Source organism: Carya illinoinensis, chromosome 14 (assembly GCF_018687715.1).
Source record: "Carya illinoinensis cultivar Pawnee chromosome 14, C.illinoinensisPawnee_v1, whole genome shotgun sequence".
Taxonomy (NCBI): domain Eukaryota; kingdom Viridiplantae; phylum Streptophyta; class Magnoliopsida; order Fagales; family Juglandaceae; genus Carya; species Carya illinoinensis.
In genome coordinates this window covers 18,286,975-18,306,850 of record NC_056765.1, presented here as the reverse complement: position 1 = coordinate 18,306,850, position 19,876 = coordinate 18,286,975, and the positions used below count along the sequence as shown (strand labels likewise).

Below are 19,876 nucleotides of genomic sequence, written 5' to 3'. Positions count from 1 at the left end.
ACTCTACCTTGGTTTAAGAATCAAAACGCGCTAGACGGTATCGGTTTCGACCGATATTAACTTAGTTCAACCCGCTAGTGACGTGTATCCAAATAACCCCTTTTGTCGGGTGGGCTCAAGTCAATTATTGCGGACAGATCGTCCCACTACATTTTATGCACAGGCCTAGTTTTGATCAAAATACTCCATACATCCAGATCCCTATTTTAGGGAAAAAGTTTAGGGAATGAACAGTAATTTCCTATATTTGGAGAACCACTATTTATTCCTTAAACAAATTTTATCAATATTTTATTCTAATACATAAAATAAATTATTCTTTCAATCATCTATACTTTCTTTCATACACACAAAAAATTAATTTAAATTTTTGTTTAAAACATTTACTAGAGTAATAGTTCAAAACATAACAAAAAAATATTGAGTAGTTAAGTTTGTAAATAAAAGTGAGAAAAAAGTAATAAAGAAATAATAGATAAATATTATTTTAATAGAATAGAGAAAGTATAGGGAATGAGATGTATGAGATTTTTGAAAGATGAGTAAAATTTAGGAAAAACTTTTAAGGAATATCATTTTTAGGTAAATTATAGGGAATTTTATAGGGAACCCAATTTGAATGCTCTTAGCTTCTTTATATACAAATTGGACTTTCTATAATGTATTGCAGCAAATAATTCTTCCAATATCTTCAACAACCAGTCCCTTCCAAGCCTAACTCTCATCTGTAGCAGAAACAGCTTTTACTAGAGTATGTGCATCTCCTTCACAAATTAAATATCTGAAACCCAACTCAGCACAAACCTCCATAACTTTTCAAAGTGCCATAGCGATAAGATTTGCGATTAACGTCACTTTATTGACAAAGTTTCCTCATACGAGAAAAAAAAAAGATCCGACTAACCAGCCGCCACTAGACTATTCAATAAGAAGTAGAGTTGAATAACCTTGTAATATGATTGTCAACATCAATTTTGTAATATGTAATACTAGATATAAAAACTAGATCTCAATTAGATCATAATTCAATGGGTTCTGCCACCTAAAAATCGATGTATAAGTACAATATTTATTATAAAACACTCAAAAATATTAAAACAAAAAAGGATTTAAAATATCCATACTTTCTAATGTTAGACTGTTAGTTGAGATCAAAAACATGATATGATCACAATCACTACAATTGAGTTCTCTCCTTATAAAAACATCACCAGGAAGATCTTATCTCCACATCCTTCACAATCAATAATAAATATGAACGGTGCATCGTCTTCGCTAGCTCCCATTGCTAAGAGGTAATAATGAAAAGCAAAGCTTTGGGTAATTATGTGCGTTAATTTCCTTTTATCTTATTCTCTTTCTGTGTATAGTTTATGTCAATTGTTGTGATATTTCATGTCAATTGTTGTGATATTTCAAAATTTCTAGTAATAAAATTTGGATTAATATGTAGATTAGCAGGCAAGGTTGCTTTGATAACTGGAGGTGCAAGTGGAATTGGCAAGAGTACGGCAAAACTATTCGCTGAACATGGTGCTAAGGTCATCATTGTTGACATCCAAGATGAGCTTGGTTTGTCAGTTAGCCAAGACAAAAGCATCAATGGTACCATTTCCTACGTCCACTGCGATGTCACTTGTGAGTCTGATGTCCAGAACGCTGTCAGTACTGCTGTGTCGAAGCATGGGAAACTTGACATAATGTTCAACAATGCAGGGATTACTATGGGCGATGCAAACATCTTATCCGTTGAGCAGAAGGATTACAAGAGAGTTTTTGATGTGAATGTCTTGGGGCCATTTCTGGGCGCTAAACATGCGGCCAAAGTAATGATTCCAGCAAAAAGGGGCACTATTCTATTCACTGCAAGTGCTTCAACAGAGTCACATGGATTGGCCTCACACATCTACACAGCATCCAAGCATGCCGTTGTGGGACTAACAAAGAATTTATGTGTTGATTTGGGTCAGTATGGAATTAGAGTCAATTGCATATCACCACATGCTGTGGCCACTCCATTGTTCCTAAAAGCGTCAGGAATAGACGATAAGAAACAGGCAGAAGATCTTATATCCTCCGCGGCAAATTTGAAAGGGCCAGTTTTGGAAGCAGGAGATGTGGCAGAGGCAGCTCTGTTCTTGGCGAGCGAGGCCGAGTCCAAGTACGTGAGTGGCCTTAACCTAGTCGTGGATGGTGGTTATAGCACAACCAATATAGCTTTTTCAGAGAGCATACAGAAGTTTTTCACTTGAGAATGAAAGCATTATTATAGTTATATTTTCTACAAGCATATATGCTTACCTACGGTCACAGTTGTAATGTTTGTATGTTGAGATTTTAAATAATTTTCCATGAAATTATAATAAATCAATGGGGCCGTGATGAATGAATGATAAAAATTCTTACTATGAATATTGCTAATTTAATCGCATATTTGCTCTCTAACATTTAATCGAGTTTTTTAGTACTAGTTTGGTTACCAAAACAAACTGTCTAATCTCATCTCATCTCATATATATAATTATTATAATTTTTTCAAACTCTCACACAAAATATAATAAACAATTCAACTTTTTCAAATCACAAAATAAAAATAATATTAAAAAATAATATTCTAATAATATTATAATATATACATATATTTATATATATAAATAAGTATTTTAATATATTGTAATATATACATATTTACATATATATATATATATATTGTAATTATAAATGGATTTTCTATTCATTGGACTAGAGTCCACAAGCTACAACCCCACCAAGATCGGGACTACACGGTTCTTATGTCTCTATACATTCATTTTTCAAAACATCTTTTGAAAATATTTAAAGAGAATTCGAGGTTTTTCATTGAGTTATTTTCCTCAGCAGCCTTACACTACTTATTTGTCGATGAAAAAAAACTAAAAAGATAAAAAATAAAAGTAAGTGTTTGGTTTAGGGTTACTAGTAGAATTTTTTCACTTCATTTCAAATACTTGCGAAGAAAGAACAATCCCAAGAGACTTGGATTATATATATAAATATATATATATATATATATATATTATGTATGTGTGTTATGGGCGTGTTTCGCATCTCCTACATGCAACCAGAGAATGAAAAGTGATTCTGTGTGATGAGTGATATTTCCAATGCCTAAATTAGTGATAGCTAAAATATGCATTATATTTGTTTTGTAACCAAAAGTCACATTTTGGTACGTACCTTGATCCCCATTTATATGGGTAGGTTGCTCTCGTACAGTAAGACTTGTTCTTCGGTTTGATTCCATTCATTCCTTTTGATAAAATGCGGGCTGTTAGGGCCCTAATTGAGCTTGCGTGGGTGAGCATTGTGCTGGAGGGCTAGTATCACCGGCAAGTGTTATGCTGGAGTGCCAATGTTCCATCATTGTGGGCAAGCAACATGCTGGAGGGTCATTAATCTCCCATGTCGTCAGTTACGTCATTAAATCGTTATTAAACACTGGTGGATTCGAATTTTGTGGTAGTAGATCTATTTTGGCAGACGTGATTTTGAGGGCCGATGAATAGACTTATGGCCCTTGAGCCCATGGGCCCTAATAAAGTAAGATTCGGTTTGATTCCTTTAGTGGAATATTCAACCTAGCAATATGTATGTATTTGGTCCTCGAAGAGCTGTTCTTGACAAAGCCATATCCACGGCCCCCCTCGCTAAAAACTCTTCCTTCTTTCTAAACTCTCTCTCCCTTCTTTCTAAACTCTCCCAGGTTCTAGACCCGGCTAAAGCCCTCCCTTTACTTCCCCCTCCCTTCTCCTCTATAGTTTCTCCTTTCTAGTGTACTTTGGTTTTATTTTTGTGTATTTACAGACAAATAAGTGAGGATCGCCGATCAGGTCTTTCTAGCCACCAACTGTCAATACGCGCCCCACCTGGATACTGCCTAGCCGCCAATCTTCAAGACCACCGAACGCGGCGCTATCCGAAATGGAACATACCCGCAAGCGTGGGAGGAAGTTTCGAAGCTCGTCGGCACATGGCCCTCATGCACCACCGATGAGCATTCTGCCGACACAACGCTCAGCTTTTCTAGGACCTATGACTCTGGGACTTCAAAGATTGACCATCGACTTTCCTCCAAGAGTAGTGCATATCTTGCATGCGCCACTGCCGCTGGTTTTGTGGTCTATTCCTCCAATTCTAGGGTGTTTCTGTTTTTTCTCTTCATGTTTTGACCTGAGTGAGGTGATGAGCTACTAGATCGGATGCAATCTAGTGCATGAGTTGGTTGAGAGTGGTGGGCGATGTTACAGCTGGTGGTCGTACGACTAGCCTTTGCAGTGGAGGCTACTGGTGGTCCGTGCGCGTATTGGGTGCTCGTGCCGTATAGGCTCATGATGCCGATGCTTGCGGTGGGCCTGCAATCTGGGCTCATGCTAGTGCTTCTGGCTCCTTTTTTTTTTTTTGGTAATGGAGTTTTTGGTTTTTCATTATTAATAATGTAGAAATAGGCTATTGGACTTGGTGTCCATAACAGCAATGTCCCTTACTCCGCTTCCCTGGGAGGATGGAGGGGGCTATTTAGTTCTAATTATACAAAGCGCTCTCTCTTTGTTAGGAGAGAGTTATTGAGAAGTTAAGACAATGTCCGCTACCATGTATGCGGGAATGCCTTAGAGCAGATGCGTAGTTTAGCTTATAATCTGCATTTTTTTTTTGTATTGATAAATCACAGTTGTTATTTCGGTTCTTTAAATGAAATGAAGTCTGTTTTAAAAAAAATAAGACAAAGCCATATCCACGTGACTTGAGCTTTTTCACTAGCTTGGAAATGTGTTGCTTACAAGAATAGTTGGAGGTGTTAAAACTGTAGCATTATTTGCAAAAACCTTTCAACAAAAATTTCAATTTGCCCCTTTTTTTAGAAAGTCAATTTTCGACTTTATTTTTTTTATTATTCTTTTCATTTATTAGTACTATTTTCTTTAAAAAACCTAAAGAAAAAAACTTTTAAGCTATTAAAAATATTTTTTAAACCTCCAAACTCAATCACCGAGTCAAAGATAATGATTTACTCGTGATTTGGCTTCTCTCTATTGCCGCTGAAGGAATAGAGAGCCCCTAGGACTCTATTTCTCGTGTTCTTCAGTCGATAAGAAAGGATATTTCATCATTCCAAAAACAAGCAATTTGTGATCCATCAGTATGAGACTTCCTCTCTCGGTTCCAATTATCCAGCCAATATAAGGTATGCTTTGAGAATGAAATTAGATAAGAACTTTGTGAATGATAGTAAAATAGTTTGTGAATAGTAGTAAGGTAGTTTGAGTTGAGTTTTTTTTTTTCTTTTTTTTTTTTGAGAAATTAAAGAGAAAAAGTTGAACAAAAAGTATTATAAAATTAAAATATTGTTATTGTATAATTTTTTAATATTATTTTTGTTTTGAGATTTGAAAAATTTGAATTTTTTTTTTTTAATTTTTTAATGTTTGGGAAGTAAATGAGATGAGATGAAATTTTTTCTAAACATCCCCTAAAAGAATACTTAAATAACAATGGAGAGCTTTGAAGGAAATGCAATATCCTTCGAAGGCACTAAGGCCTGATGGTATGCCACCTTTGTTCTTTCATTAGTTTTGGCCTGAAATTGGTGAATCTATCACATTTGCAGTTTTCCTTGCTCTAAACTCTAGTGTTTTTCCTCAAGCTGTGAATCATACATTTATTGCTATGGTCCCAAAGAAGAAACATCGTGTGAAAGTCAATGACTTTAGACCCATTAGCCTACTAATATCTAAAGCTAGAAGCTAATATCTAAAGCTATTGCAAATAGAATCAAGAAAGTGTTACCTGCTCTGATATCCGAAACACAAGATGCTTTTTTAACTGGAAGGTTATGAAGTTCTCCACTACCTGAGAAGGAAAAAGAAGAGAAAGAAAGGTTTTATCTCCCTAAAGCTTGACATAAGCAAAGCTTATGATATGGTAGAATGGAATTTTCTTGAAGCAATTATGAGAAAACTGGGATTCCACGACAAGTTGGTCTAGCTTGTAATGAGGTGTGTGCAAAGTGCTTCTTTCTTAGTTCTTATTAATGGATCCCCAACAGGTTATATAGTTCCCTCAAGACGGTTGAGACAAGGAGATCCTATCTCTCCTTATTTATTCATTTTGTGCACTAAGGGTTTAATTGGCTTGTTGAGAAGTGTTGTTGAGTTTGATTCAGTTTCTGGTATCCAAATCTGTTGAGGGTCCCTAAGACTTAATCATCTACTCATTGCAGATGATAGTCTCATATTTTATGAAGCTGATGTAGAGACTAATCTCAAATTATTAGAGTTGTTGAAGCATGAAGAGGCATCAAGTCAACTTATTAACCAAGACAGACCTGCTATGGTTTTTAGTAATAATGTTGATGGAGCTACGAAGAGGGTCATTATGGATTTGTGGGGTATGTCTCAAGTATAGCAGTATGAGAAGCACTTAGGATTATCACCAATGGTTGGTAAGTCAAAAACAAATGCTTTTGCTGAGATAAAGCACAAAGTTTGGTTGAAATTGTAAGGTTGTAAGGGCAATATGTTTTCTCAAGATGGAAGGGAAGTGATTCTTAAGGCAGTGTCTCTAGCTATTCCCTTATATGCAATGAGTTGTGTCAAACTTCCTAATAAGTTGTGTTTAGAAATTAAGGGTATGATGGAAAAATTTGGTGAGGGCGGAAGAATGAAGAAAGAAAGGTTCATTGGGTTAGCTGGTCGAAAATGTGTCAGTCCAAATCTATGGAAGGGTTAGGTTTCAAGTAGTTGGGGACTTTTAATATGGCTATGTTGGCTAAGCAGAGTTGGAGGCTTTTGTAGAATAAAGAGAGCCTATTTTACAAGGTTTATAGTGCTAGATACTTCCCTAGTGGCAACTTGTTTGATTTTTTGGTGGTAATCCCTTGTATGCTTGGAGAGAGATTTGGGAGGCAAAGAACCTTCTTATCAAAGATGGAAGATGGAGTGATGGAAATGGGAGGTCTATACATATCATGAGGGATGTTTGGATACCTGGCTTTAGAGATTTGAGCAAGGAGTTGTGTATTGGCAGTTTTTAGCAGGGGGTGGACTTTATTGGCTTGGATGGATAGGTTGCATCTTTAATAGATTGTAGCACTAACTGGTGGAACCTTTCTAAGGTTAGATCTCTCTTCAATCCAAAGGTAGCTAAGGCTGTGTAAAGACTGTATCCTAATTCCTCAGGTGAATTAGACAAATGGATTTGGGAGAATGAGAAGAATGGTATATTGAGTGTCAAAAGTGCATACAGGTTTTTCAAGTCTCTTGTTGTTTCTAATATGGGGGAGCCTTCAAATGGGGCCTCTACAAAGAGATTTTGGAATGCTATTTGGAAGTTGAAAGTTCCTCAAAAGGTAAAAATCTTTTGCTTGGAGAGCCTGCAAGGAAGGACTTCCTACAATGACAAATCTCATGAGCAGGAAAATAAATGTGGATGGGTTTTGCAGGTTCTGTCAACACCTTGTGGAGATTTGGCTCATGCATTACTTTTTTGTCCATCTATTCATGAATTCTAGTTGAGATAGTTTCCTATTCTTCAACAGGTGGATCAGTTCAAATCCTTTATGTCTACTACTATGGAAGTATACTCGAAAGGAGCTCTAGAGGACTTGATAGGTTTTATCCTTATGGGATGGGGCTCCTGGTATAGGAGGAACAAAATGATTCATGATGATATTTATCTACCACCTCAACAAGTAATAGGTTTCTCTTTCTAAGAAGGGTAAATCTGTTACTGATTTGCAGCAGTAGATTCATACTAAGAAGTTGGATTATAGGTGGTCTCCTCCACCAATAGATTGGTTTAAATTAAATGTTGATGGGGAACTATTTTTTGATAATAAAAAAAAGGTGTTGGGGCCATTCTTAAAAATTCCTATGGGGAGATATGTCACTATGGCTCTAAGCAGAGTTGAGGATGAATCCCTTGATCCAGAAAATGTCGGGGCAATGGCATTGCTGAGGGTCTCTAGTTCTATTTAAACATTGGCATTCACAATCTTATCATCGAAAGTGATTGGTTATATCTAGTTGAGGAGGTTAACAGTAGAGAAGAATCATATGCAGCTGTGAGGACAGTTGTTTCTGAGATCATAAGACTAAAGCAAGAATTTCTGCAACGTACGTTACAACATGCCAATAAATTTTCAAATGTAGCTACTCATCGACTTGCAAGGCATGCATGGTCTATTTTTGATATGCAAGTTTGGTGGCATAGTGTACCTGTTTTCATTGAGAATGTTGTTTATGTTGATAAACACTTTTGTAACCAGGTTTGAGGTGTTTTCCTCCTTTGTAATGAAGTTAGTTCCTATATATATATATAACAATGGAGAGAGGTTTTAGTTCTCTTTTATGAAAAGAGCCAATTTGCCAAGTTTCCTTAGGTGTTTTGGATTTATTTTGTTGGCTCTTCTACCCTTGTCAATCATGTTTTTTAGATTGGTTTGGTAATCAATGCTTAGTAAGTAATATTAGACGTCTTGTGTTGGGGCCTTTTTGACTTTGTGTTTATATAATTTATATTGAATTGGTATAATTGGAAAACTAGTCCTTTAATCCATAGTTATCTTTTATAAAAAAACTTATTGGGACTTTAATTTTCACAATTAACTTCCTATATTTGAGAAATTCACAATTAGGTCTTGTTAACGTTGTGTTTCGTATGCCCTTGGGCCAAGTTTCAGGGACTCTAGTCTTCAATAATGGGCCTGTAGCATCATATAGTGGCAGCACCATTAATGTGGCACTTGGCTCGAGCTGGATTGCCATAAATGCGGCATACTTCAGCAGAGACACCATTAATGCGGCGCGGTTTCCTGTTTGATGTGGCCATCTTGCTGTCTCAACTGGTCCATCGATGAAGTAGTGTTAGAGTTCGGAGGGCTCCTCTTTGCTTCACGCTCACCATGCTGATAGGTACTCGACCCCCCTCGAACTTGGCCCATGGGTTGGTCTGACGGGCCCTCCCTCATTCCGGTGGGCCTAGGGCTCTGCCCCTGGTGCATGTGGACATCTCATCTTGGTGCCAAGGGTGTGTAGGGAAAATTCCCTTACAGTTACTTTGCTAATTTCCATCGGGTGATGCCAATGGGAATTCAATTTTGTGCTTGCTTCTGCCGTCATACTCCTAGCTTTGCATTGAAGGGTTGGTAAGCCTTTACGACTGAGAGGGACTCCTCGACGCTTTGCGCTGATGGTCTAATTCTAGCCTCCCATAGGTGAGCTTCCCGAGGGTGGCAATGGTTGGTGTCTCTTCAATCACATCGGATGACTCTTTGCTTTCTCGTTGCCTCGCAGTACTTGCTTCCCAAAACTCGAACCGCCCCGTCTCACCTTTTTGCCATGTGTCTCTTCAAAACAGTTGCTCTTTCTTTGGTTTATAAGTTGGAGGGGGTTACCTTTTATATTCATAGTACATTTTCTGATTGGTTCTTCCTCGTTGAACCACACCCTCTGCCACTTACTATTCACTATCCTCCCCACTCCTCTCCAATGGCTCTAGAAAGAACCGCATATTCCATGACCCCTAGGGAGATCAACTACACTGGTCCTCCCTTTGCTGGTAGTGGCTATTGCTCGACCATTGATCGTTAGATGGTGGAGCACATTCTTGTTGTCTACGATATCCTTGACACTGTAACCTTTGAGATTCTAGGGCCGAATGAAAGGGTAGTCGATGCCCAAGGCCATTCTTCTAAGGTGGCTCTCCTCCCTGCCATGTTTACCAATGGCTTGAGGTTGCCTTTCTCCTGACTAGACCGTGAGGTGTGGGATTTCCTTGGCTTGGCTACATCGCAATTTCACCCTAATGCATGGAGGCAGCTAACAAGCTGTGGCATTCTTTGGTGCCAGGCCTTGCAAAGTACGCATCTCGAGCATGCCAATGTCACCGGTCGTGAATTCCTTCTGACTCACAATGTGCTGGATATCCACGATCATCGCTGTAGCTTTAGAGCGAAATACCTCTGATTTGTACTGCAAAGTGAAGGACTGGTCTTCCAAGTTTTTCTTTGCTTTCAGCCCTGGGTTGGGATCCCTTGAGGGCCATGCAGACCGTTACGAGCTCCCTATTCAGACAGTTTGGGGTGAAGTACTCGAAGACAGGGTTATTCGCTTATCACCCTCCCTGGCCGAGGAGAAGCTCATTGCTATAGTTGAGTAGTGGGTGAAGAGTCATGCTAGCAACGTTCGGTCGGAGGTTCTTTTTTCATAGGAGAATATACGGATCCTTCTCTCCCCTTATAGGGGAGTTAGCCCTAGGCTGGGGATCGTCTCGGCCCATCCAGGAACATCCACCCTCCAGAAGTGGCCTCTGCACCCGTTAGCTACCACGAAAGGGAAGAAACCCAGTCTAGAGGACACTGGGGCAAATAGCCATCTTGTGCTGGAGGCCAAAGTTTCCAAGGGGCATGTACTGGGTACTCTAAGATCGCGCATCGGCAGACTTGCCAAGCTCAGGGGGTACTTCACCAGACTATCCCTATTGAAGTGGCTACGGACTCCTCTTTGGGGCACTCAATGTCTCTGGAGAGGTGCACCTTAGCTAGAGTTTCAGCTGAGAGGAGCTTGACACTAGGACTGGGGGGTCGGCCACTCTACTCTTGAGTGCTCTGGTGGCTAGCAGCCCTAGATGCATTAGTAAGGGTAAGCGCTTACCAAGTGCTGGACTGGCAGCTGCACTTGCCTTGATAGGACTTTCAATCTTGGGGGGCATGTTCGTGAGGATGAGGCCAACGTGTCAATCACGCCTTCCATAGTGCCTCAGCTTTGTAGGCAGCTATTAGAAGTCATCCAAGCACAAATTCGGCCAGAAAGAATTGGAGAAGCGGACAAAGAAGGATGTAGGCTGATAGAGGAGCTGGAGGGGCATGTTGTAGATCTTCAAAAGAATCTCTCAGCAAGGGGCAGCTAGTCGCAGACCTTTAGAGAGGTCTCCCTTACATTTCGGGGGTCACCTTTGGTTTGGATAGCCAGCTGAAGATGGACTCACACGTCCGGGATACTGCCTACGCTGATGGGTCTGCTGAGGGCCTCAAGTCCTTTCGGGAATATCTTTTGGAGAATCTATAGCCATTCCCACTAGAGTGCAAGTAGTTTTTAAGTGGTCTTGACCTCAACAAGGTTCTGGTCGATGAGGATGCTTTTAAGCGCGGTCATCGGCTGGGGATGGATTTGATGCCGGATGCCTTAATGAGACCTATCAACTTGGATACACCTGCTTACTCAGCCTGTGCCTTAGAAGATGGGGGTCACGAGCCAGGGCCCAATATGCCGTGGCCTTAGTCTTCTCTCTCCCCCCCTCTCTCTCTCTCTCTCTCTCTCTCTCTCTCTCTCTCTCTCTCTCTCTCTCTCTCTCTCTCTCTCGTTTAAGTGCAGACATTATGCACTCTGTATGTAAACACTCAAACATTAATGAACACACTCCTTTGCTATTTGTAGTAGTTTCTCTATCTATTTGCTCAGGATTGATCTTATGTTTACTCTGGACTGATCTCTTGACTAATTTTGACGGATTTTTGACAACATCTTTACTTTACTTTCCCCCCATCAATCTTAAATGAGAATCTATTTGCATCCCTGCCTTTCTGCTATGGCCTACTAAGCCAAGCTGTGGAAAACACTGTATCCCTTAGGCTGATTTTCACCCCGCTGAGCTTCCCAACCTTTTCCTTTTATTGGATATATGATCATGCCTTTAGTACCTTCCATGTGTCGTCTTCCCAGATCTCTATGATGATAATCGAGTCCTCGTTTCCCATGCAATCTTGGGCAACTATTCAGCTTCCATAATCATAATAGAATCTGACGGTTTGACTTCACATTTAAGCCTCGATTCCCTCGCCATTAATTTCATCTGTCAATTACTTCTTCCTAAGTCTTTTCATAGGACGTCCCTTGCTCGATCTATGTGAATCACAAGGATTGGGTCAAGCAAATAGGCTTCAGCTGCTCTGGATTCCAAACATCACATTCGTCTATATATAGGGCCTTTCCCTCCTCAATTCCTTTTCATTTTTCACTTTGTGCTATCTCTTTTGTCCTATCTTGTCTTCCCTCAGCCATTGAATCTGGGTTATGTGCCAAAATGCTTCATTGTTATCTCTTTATTCCACCTTGCAAGCTCGGTTTACGATTGGTTGCAATTTGGTCCTCTTCACTTTGCATAAATGCATTCTCTTTCTTTATTTTCTTTTTGTCTTGGGCAGCGTGTTCGTACAGAAATGTATTCTCTTTCTTCACACTTCGGGACATTGATGGAGTTCTCTTCGACTAGGTCAAACCACCTCCCTTTCCTGGACTCTCTTGATGTAGAAAGGCGGAATGTTGTGATTCTTTGTGCTATTCTTCTCTCGGCATTTCTTTTTAGTTGATTTTCTTTCGAGCAACCTTGGGTGGGGGGTAGCAGAAGACTTCCTCGTGTCTGTTGTTGCTTCATCGTAGTGATGGAGATCTTTGTCTGCCGCCTTCCCTAGCGAGTGTTGTTCACTGACGTCGTTTTTAGCCATGTGTCTTTGAACCGGCTTGGTAGGTAGGAACGAATGATAGAGTCGTTGACCTCTAGCTTTTAGTGAGATACGATTTGGCTCAGCTCTTAACCCACTAGTTGGTGCCTTGGGCTGTTCACCCTCGGTGCCGGGATCTCAAGTTCTACTTTGTTCTTTGTCATGGGACTTTGTGCTGTATTGGCTTGCTCTTTGTCTTTGCACTTTATGTTGTATCATATCGCCCTTTGTCTTGGCGCTTTATATTGTACCATATCGCCCCTTGTCTTGGTGCTTTATATTGTATCTTGTCACCTTAATAAAAACTTCTTTGCTCTTGTCTAGCTAGCTTTATTCATTTTTTCACTTTCTCTCCTATGTGAATTTGTTGTGTCTTTACTCTTTTTGCTATTCCGGTTTGGGGGGCCATTGGCATTCCTAGTTGGACAGAGAGGGCCGCCTTCATGAGTACCTCAGTTCATCTGGTTAGCCTTGAAAGCCTGTGACTTACCATGATTTAGTTGATCTTAGGTTCTTCACTTGTAGGTCCTTCAACCGTTGGTCATTCTTCCGTCGTAGTTTATTGCCTTATTGGGTTGTTGACACTTTACTTCGGGTGGTTGGCAGACCTACCTGCACTCCATCGAGGAAAGGTCAAGATGCTTTAAGCCATCCCGACATTGTGACTCCCTCGAGGAGTTAACTTCTCTGAGCGACATTGTAGGGTCGTATGCTCTCTCACATTGATAGAAGTTGAGGTAGGTATTCTGGCTAGTGTGGGGGCAGGGCCAGCTCTTTGCAGTGGAGGCGTCAAGCGGCTTTTGGCCAAATCTTCCCCTTTCTCCTCCAAGTAGGCTTTTGGCCAAATCTTCCCCTTTCTCTACCATGGGGTAGGTATTCTGGCAGTTTGAGATTGGACCCGCTCTCGCTCGTTGACCTCGCAGGGAGAGGTAAGGTGTTCGTGCTTTTGCCATAGTTTGTTGCCTTGCTACCATTGTTGATGCTTTACTTCGGGTGGTCAGGGGACCTACCCGCACTCCATTGGGGAAAGGTTGAGATACCTCAAGCAATCCTGCCATTGTGACTCCCCCGAGCAGGTAACTTCTTTGGGTGATGTTGTAGGGTCATCCGCTCTCTCGTCACGACGGGAGTCGAGATAGGTATTCGGGCTAGTGTGGGGGCAGGGCTGGCTCTTTGTAGTGGGGGCATCAAGTGGCTTTTGGCCAAATCTTCCCCTTTCTCCTCCAAGTAGAGGTAGGTATTCGGGCAGTTTGAGATTGGACCCACTCTCCTCGTGGTAGAGGTAAGTATTCGAAGAGGTAAGATGTTCATGCTTCTGCTGTAGTTCACTGCCATGCTGCCATTGCTAACACTTTACATCTGGTGGTCGGGGGACCTACCTGCACTCCATCTGGGAAAAGTTGAGATGCCTCAAGCCATCCCATCATTGTGACTTCCCCGAGGAGGTAACTTATTTGGGCAACGTTGTAGGGTCATTGGCTCTCTTGCCATGTTGGGAGTCAGGGTATACGTCGTTCACTCTCTCGCCATGTTGGAAGTTAGGGTAGGTATTAAGGCTACCATGGGATAGGGCCCGCTCTCTATTGTGGAGGGGTCAAAGTGGCTCTTGGCCAACTCTTCCCCTTTTGCCCGATGGTAGAGGTAGGTATTCAAGCAGTTTGAGACTAGACCCGATCCCACTTGTTGACATTGTAGGGAGGGACAAGATTTGGGTCAGGCTGGATCTGGACCCACTCTTCTTTCCCAGCAAAGGTTGGGGTAGGTATTCAGACCGCCCAGGGGCTGGACCCGCTCTTTACCGCAGGAGGGGTGGAGCAGCTTTTGGCCAACTCTTCCTCTTGACCCCGGGGTAGAGGTATGTATTCGGGCATTTTGATACTGGACTTGCTCCTACCTATTGACACTTACGAGGAAGGTAACTTTTGTGTCTTCTTTGGGTAGCTAAGGACTGACCCGCACTCCACTACAGGAAGGGTAAAGCATCTTCGGCATTACACACATCCTTATGGTGCCCCTCGAAAAGGTCATTCGGACATCAACGCTACTGACCTCTTTTTGCCACAATGGGAGTCGGGGTAGGTATTAGGGCTGCCAGGGGGGCTGGACCCGCTCTCTACCCCTGGAGGGGCGAAGTGGCTTTTGGTCAACTTTTCCTCTTCACCCCGTGGTAGAGGTAGGTTATTAGGGCAATTTGGAACTGGAATAGCTCTTGCTCGTTGACATTGCAAGGAAGGTAAACTTTGAGCCAGGCTAGCTCTAAGCTCACTTTTCATTGTGGTGGAGGTCAGGGTAGGTATTCGGGTCGCTCAAGGGTTGGACCCTCTCTCTACCGTGGGGCACCATTGTAGGGGTAGGTTATTCGGATAGTTGGAGACTGAACCCGCTCTTGCCTATTGATGGACACAAGGAAGGTAACTTTTTCAGACAGCAATGTTGCTAGTCCGCTCCTTGCTACGATGGGGGTCGGGGTTGGTATTCGGCCACTGTGAGGTAGGACCCACTCCCTACCATGGGAGGGTCAGAGTGGCTTTTGGGCCAACCCTTCTCCTTTCACCCCGCGGTAGAGGTAGGTATTCAAGTAGTTTGAGATTGAACCCACTCCAGCCCGTTGGCATTGCAAGGAAGGTAGGTGTCGGGCAATGAGGTTGTTGTTTGCTCTCTGCTAGAAGGTCACCTTGAAACATCATGGACACGACAAAATCTTTTCATGAATCGGTGTAACTTTTTAAAGTTCCTCAAAGTCCACAAAATGAAAATGAAAGAAATGGGTGCAAGATCCTTGAAGACCCTTCCCACATTGTTTCTGTCATTGGCACCCGATATCGCCCTTTCTTGCACTCCCTTCCTTCCCCATGAGCCCAGCAGGGTGAGCCAAGGGCAAAGGCCTACATGGGATTTTGAGCTCCTGGACGTAACACTGCCACGACATGACCTACTCCCCTCGGACCTCTCCTACACTTCACGGAGTTGGGAACTTCATTTTGAGGTGGTAGGTTGAAGTGATCGCCTGCAGGCTATTGAGGGCGGGTCTACCGATGATGGCATTGTAGGATGACGGGGCCTTCACAACGAGGAAATAAACCATAATGGCAGCAGTGCCCGTGAGGAATAATAGCGTGATGGTTCCCTCGGAATGCACCATATCCCAATAGAATCCATTCAGCAGTGTCGTAGCTGGTTCTAGCCACGCTGCGTCTATTCCCATTCGGGTGAAAGCCATCCAAAATAGGATGTCCACAGAGCTACCATTGTCGATGAGAATCCTTCAGGTGGTAAAGTTGGCGACCAACATGGTTATGACCAATGCATTGTCGTGGGGGTACATCACCCCTACACTTCGTCGTTCTGCCTAAATGAAACAATCGGGGCTAGCTTGCCTCTTCGGTGCTTGGCTAGGTGGAAGTCTGCTGAATATACCTCATGGTACCAAGCTTGCTGTGTGACACCCCCAGATTTCCATTTGGGATCAGACGGACATCGGAAGCATCGGGACATGCAACATAAATTTATTTGTCCCCGTTCATGACATATAAGATGCAATGTTCCTAACATGCATCTAGTATTATATAATATTCACAGTAGATAATTTTTTTCCTGAGCAATGCTATGCACCAAACTTATAATATCCCAAATAGTTAAAACATAATCCATGCATACTTAACAGAATAAACATCCAAGATTACATTACGGTTCTTCGAAGATTGAAATCTCAAAACGTGGGAGACCGAGCTCCATATTTACATTACCAAAAAAACACTATTGGGCCAGTTCATTGAATAACTCGTGTAACTCAACTAATGAGGCCCAAAACTATCCAAAAACCTAACCATAGAGGCTGTAAGTTCCACGTTGTGTCAACGACGTCTAATTATCCTCCTCCAATCTTCCATGTCCGCTCCCTGCTCTGATTGTGACACATTACCTACCATTCGGGAAAATGGTAGTTGGTACTACCACGATAAGATTTGATTACAAATCTTAGCAAGTTAACATGAAACTCCCACACAGGTTAATGATGCATGCATGGCAGTAAAGGCATGAATGCACAATCAAAATCAATAGTAAGCATGACATAACGAGACATAACATGGCATAAAATAATAAACATAACGTGACTTAACATAACATGACATGAGCTGACATAACTTGAACTAAAATTGAAATTGAACTTGACTTGAGATGACATAAATGCGAACTTACATAACATGAACATGAACTTGAACATAACATGAACCTAAGCAGAAAATGACATAAACATGAATTTGAAATGTAACATGAACGTGAACATAATATGACATGAACGTAAACTTGAAACATAACGTGAACGTGAGCATAGCATAATGTGAACGTGAACTTAAAGCTTGACATGAACTTGAAGTTAACATAACGGCATATTATACTGCTTTACTGTAGTACTCGGTAGTGCATAGCCTTGACTACAGTACCAGGCAGCACGTATCATCCTTCTGTAGTACGGTAGATTATACCCCTTTACCGTAGAACTCAGTAGCACATAGCCTTGATCGTCATACCAGGCAGCGCGTATCATCCTTCGGTAGTATGGCATATTATACCCCTTCACCCTAATACTTGGTAGCGCATAACCTTGGCCGCAACACCAAGCAGCACATATCATCATTGACCGTAGTACAAATTAACTGATAACTGAAACTTAACTGTTCTCAAAATACACAATTGTATTCGAGATGAAACCTGACTAGAATATGAAAGAGCAGAAGTCTTGACGTCACATAACATGACTTGAAAGTAACTTGAGGGACATGACTTACTTGAAATAGAAATATTTCTTAGCATGACATAAAATGTAACAGAAAACATTTCATAACATGACATAACATCTAATAGTGAATATTACGTGACATGGCATACATGTAACAGATGGAATAATGTAATATGATATATTTATAACACATAGCAATATGTGACTGAATAGATTGTGTAACAGATAAGCATTCATGACAAAATAAATCATGCAGAACAGATAAACATGTAATGATGTGGCATGGCATAACATATATGATAACATACATACATAAATTATAGTTCTCTTACCCATCACACACACACACACACTCTAATTTGATAGTAAGTTAGAAGCTAACTTACCTCGATTGTCGTGTTCTACGAGAATAAAACGTGAAACACAAGGCATTGAAAATAGTGATTATAAAAATAATAAATTTAATCACTAAAAATTAGAAGCATGAAAACAAGCTAACTTAGAGTAAAATTATCATTTTACCCTCTACATTTAAAAAAATGACCATTTTACCCCTAACTTAAGGATTTGACATCCTATCTCCAAAAATTTCCAAAGTTTGCATTCCTCATGTAAATTTTTTCCTAAACTCAAATATCAACTCAGAAAAATTTAAAACAAATCACAACTATAGAAAGCACACTATGGCCGAAACATCCATAGGCTATTTCTCTTGATTTTTGTTGCAATTCCTTCCAACTTCAAAACTCATGCTTAAACCAAAATTTTGCAACAAAGATCTTCATATCCTAAGTTTAAAATCATACTTAAAACATCCATTTAGAACAAGCTAAACATCAGCACCAAGCTTTTTGTAAAAAGGTCCATACTTTTTAACTAATAGCAAACCCTTGCACCACAAGTTTTGACACTAAATCAAAACATCTCCAAGAATTCTAAAAAATCAAATCTTAGTTCTAACATATTCATAACATCATCCTAAGATCAGAAATTCTTTAAATCATAAAAAAAAGTCACCAAAAAAAAAAAAAAACAACATAACACTTGGAGTTTTTGGTTTTGACACTTAGTCCAAAAATAGAAACTTTTTTCTTAACTAGCTTTAGTCAATCTCTTGATCCATAGCATAAAAAGATGAGATCTTCAAAATAAAACATCACATGGTTTAAAAATGTGTCCTAAATAAGATCCAACCATAAAACTTAAAATCACATAGCTAAAAGTCAATAAAACATGGATCTAACCCACAAACATCAAATCTTAGACCTAACCAAAATCCTCTTGCATAGAAAAACCATATCTGTGAAACTAATAATATATCATCAAAATAACATCCTAAAATGAAAATAAGAGACTTAGGATCATCATATAAAAATATCAAAACCTTTAGATTAAGATCAAACAACGAAATATTCAAACTTTCTCCAAATAAAAATTGTTTTTCCACCCACTTTTCAAGTTTCAAGATCTAAGAAAATCTATCATCAAAAGCTAGCTTTAGTCATGCAACAAACCCTCAATGAACACTCATAAACACATGCTAAAAACACTCCATAAACTTTTTGGACCAAGATATGTCCATTAGCTTAATCAAAATTTCCAAAAAATAACATACTCTCTAGTTTGACGCCCAAAATTACCTTTCTATGGTTAAAAATACTTTTTACTGACCAAACGACCATGGAATGAGACGAATAATATATCTATGGTAACTATAGTCAAATAAGAACAAATTTTATGAAGGAATCATCATGTGAAAATACTTACAAAGGGTATAAAATCTCCATGTAAAAGGACTTAGAAATCTACCTGAGGGAGCTATTTTGGGTTTCTCTCTAAGAATGGGGTGAAGAAGTGATGAAAGGGAGTGAAATGTGTCTTGCACGACTTTTGACTTCTGGGGGGTGGATTTATGGGCTTGAATGACCCTTGATTGAAGGTGGCTATGTCATATAGAGTGGAGAATAGTGAGGGGAAAGGAGTACCTCCTGCAACTGTGAGGTATGAAGGGTGATGAGGTAGATTTCTCCATTACATCAACACACTATTGGGCGCAGCCAAGGGTAGTAGATGGCCTACCATGTGGGGGAGGAAGCTTCCTCAAGAAGCTTTGCCAAGGTGGCCAAATTCTTGGGCCTTGGTGGGCCTCAACCAAGTGGGCTTTAACTTGGGGTTTAAAGGGGGTTTGGTTAGGGTTTGGGATGCTATCAAGCCCAAATCTAATTATTTTTGGCCCAATCAAATTTTGAAGGTTTGAAAGGTTGGATAATGATGTCATAAAAGAAATTTTGTGAATTAATAGTATGTGGAAGTGATTTAATTAAGTGATTAAACACAATGCTAGAAATTGGATCAAAAAGGGTTTGGAGGCCAATTTTAGGATTTGGGGAAACCATTTAGGGTTTCGGTTTCAACCAAGTTTTTGGCAACCATTTAAGGTTTCACTAAGGTTGGAACCTTCTTTGATCTGGCTCAATTTGGCTGATCAGATGAAAGAATAGTGTTTTGCTTAGGTGGCATGATCTCACACCTTGATTTCCTTCACAAATCCATCTAATGGTTCCTCTTCATGCCAAGTGTGTAATACTATTCACCAAGTG

The 19,876-nt window shown here is 40.4% G+C and overlaps 1 protein-coding gene across 2 annotated transcripts; it reads left to right on the top strand.

Annotated features, from left to right (window-relative positions):
- The first annotated feature begins 1,134 nt into the window (after positions 1-1,134).
- Positions 1,135-2,390, top strand: LOC122293450 (secoisolariciresinol dehydrogenase-like). 2 transcript variants are annotated; one of them, XM_043102032.1, is made up of 3 exons: positions 1,135-1,295; positions 1,454-1,638; positions 1,717-2,390. In XM_043102032.1, exons 1-3 carry the CDS (start codon positions 1,165-1,167, stop codon positions 2,250-2,252), a joined length of 852 nt encoding a protein of 283 aa, XP_042957966.1. In that variant the 5' UTR covers positions 1,135-1,164; the 3' UTR covers positions 2,253-2,390. The 2 variants fall into 2 exon arrangements, with proteins under 2 accessions (XP_042957966.1, XP_042957965.1); XM_043102031.1 differs by having other exon boundaries at positions 1,454-2,390.
- Positions 2,391-19,876: the final 17,486 nt, after the last annotated feature.

Bases quoted from the DNA above. Each gene is read 5' to 3' on its own strand.
- LOC122293450 (XM_043102031.1), top strand. From the start codon at position 1,165: ATGATCACAATCACTACAATTGAGTTCTCTCCTTATAAAAACATCACC. The intron at 1,296-1,453 runs GTAATAATGAAA...ATTAATATGTAG, and splicing joins CTAGCTCCCATTGCTAAGAG to ATTAGCAGGCAAGGTTGCTT.